General features: G+C 43.3%; 1 protein-coding gene across 1 annotated transcript; it reads left to right on the top strand.

The window, feature by feature from the left end:
- The first annotated feature begins 333 nt into the window (after positions 1–333).
- Positions 334–915, top strand: LOC117928289 (cyclin-D4-1-like). Its single transcript, XM_034848196.1, has 2 exons — positions 334–630; positions 706–915. The coding sequence occupies exons 1-2, from the start codon at positions 334–336 to the stop codon at positions 913–915; spliced, it is 507 nt and encodes a 168-aa protein (XP_034704087.1).
- The last annotated feature ends 711 nt before the right edge of the window (positions 916–1,626 follow it).

Genomic DNA, 1,626 nt, shown 5'->3' with positions numbered 1-1,626 from the left:
TTCGACTGAGACAAATGATTGATTTTCTCAAACCGCTAGAGCAGAGACAACATCCATGAGACAGCAAAGTTAAGCGGATGAGGGAATCTGGAGCAACTTAGGCTCAAACGCCTTTATCATGCCCTTTCTGAGGATGAGAGTGGCGGAGAGCTCGTTATGACACACCATCACCAGAATCTGAACCAAGGCCTCCCGATTCGGGTAGAAAAGGTTCTGACTCGTCACCATGCAGTTTTCATCCTTCCATTCTCCATGGACTTGAGTTCCCTTGCAAAACCCACCTAATCATTCCTCACCCACCATACCCACTGCCAGTTGGCCCATTCGATTAACATGGTTCTTCCGGAAGGTGTCCGAGCTCGCCAAGATGCTGTCAACGGGATGTTGAAGGTGCATTCTTACAACAATTTCAGACCCGAAACGGCTTATCTATCAGTGACCCATCTGGATCGCTTCCTCTACACTTATGATCTTCCTGGGAAAGAATGGTCCTTGCAGCTGCTATCAGTGCCATGCATAGCCTTAGCTGTAAAAATGGAGGGAATGAGTGCTCCACTTCCATTAGACTTGCAGGTGATGGAACCCAGATTCCTCTTCACAGCCATGACAGGCCAACAAATGGAGCTCCTGGTCATGGCCGTCCTCAAATGGTGATTGAGAATCGTTACCCCATTCAGTTTTGTCTCTTACTTCATTTCAAAACAGCCTCGTTTCTTCTCCCAGTTTTACAGTTCCAGCAATGTTTCGGATCTCATTCTCGCCTCCTGCCGAGTGACGGATCAATTGAATTTTCTATCATCCTCAATAGCTGCGGCTTCTCTGCTTTGGGTGACCAGTAAAAACGTGGATGACCAGATATTGGAACACTTCCACTTAATGGACATTCTTCATGGTTCTGAATATGTGCCGACATGAAACCCGTCCTCGAGAAGATGGATTAAGCCATGTCCATGGAAACTGTCGTTTTGGGTGGAGAGTGGCTCCAGAGACCATAATGATGCATGTGTGTGAATCCAGATGAACGTACCCAGGATGTTGAAAGAAGGATTGCTTCACCTGTGTAAAATGAGAAGATGATGGACTCAAAAATCGAAGTTGTGGGAAGTGATGATGCAGAGGGGAAACGCTGTTCTCCTGGAAATGATCAAGATATGGTGGATTTTGAAGGAAATGGGTGAAATTTCCTCAACAGTGAAAAGAGAGGCAACAGGAGTACCCCTCCAGAACAGGCCCACTTCTGCATGATTTGCATGGCCACCCTAGTAGCCACGTGGCTTCCTTTCACTCTCTCATCTTTGGTTTTTTGAAAATCATTTTCCAACCCTCTTTTCTTCAAATAATTTTCAGGATTTTAGCTCTTTAAATAATCCCAACTCTCCCATCTTTCATCCTTAGAACTTTTAGGTCTCCAAAACCCTTCCATTTTTAATAAAATTTTGCTACCATTTTTCCCTCTGGCAAGCAATTTTCACAAACTTCTCTGATTTTTAAAATGTTTTAAAATAAACAAGAGTTCAATTTTGTAATTCCAAATGATGGAATTTACAGAATTGATTCATGCAAAAATAAATTGGGCTTTTGGTGGGGGCCCAACATCAAATAAATTTTCTTTAAAATAAAAATGAG

This window comes from Vitis riparia, chromosome 13 (assembly GCF_004353265.1).
Source record: "Vitis riparia cultivar Riparia Gloire de Montpellier isolate 1030 chromosome 13, EGFV_Vit.rip_1.0, whole genome shotgun sequence".
Taxonomy (NCBI): domain Eukaryota; kingdom Viridiplantae; phylum Streptophyta; class Magnoliopsida; order Vitales; family Vitaceae; genus Vitis; species Vitis riparia.
Note: the sequence above shows the minus strand (reverse complement) of the source record. Positions and strands in the feature narration are given on the sequence as shown.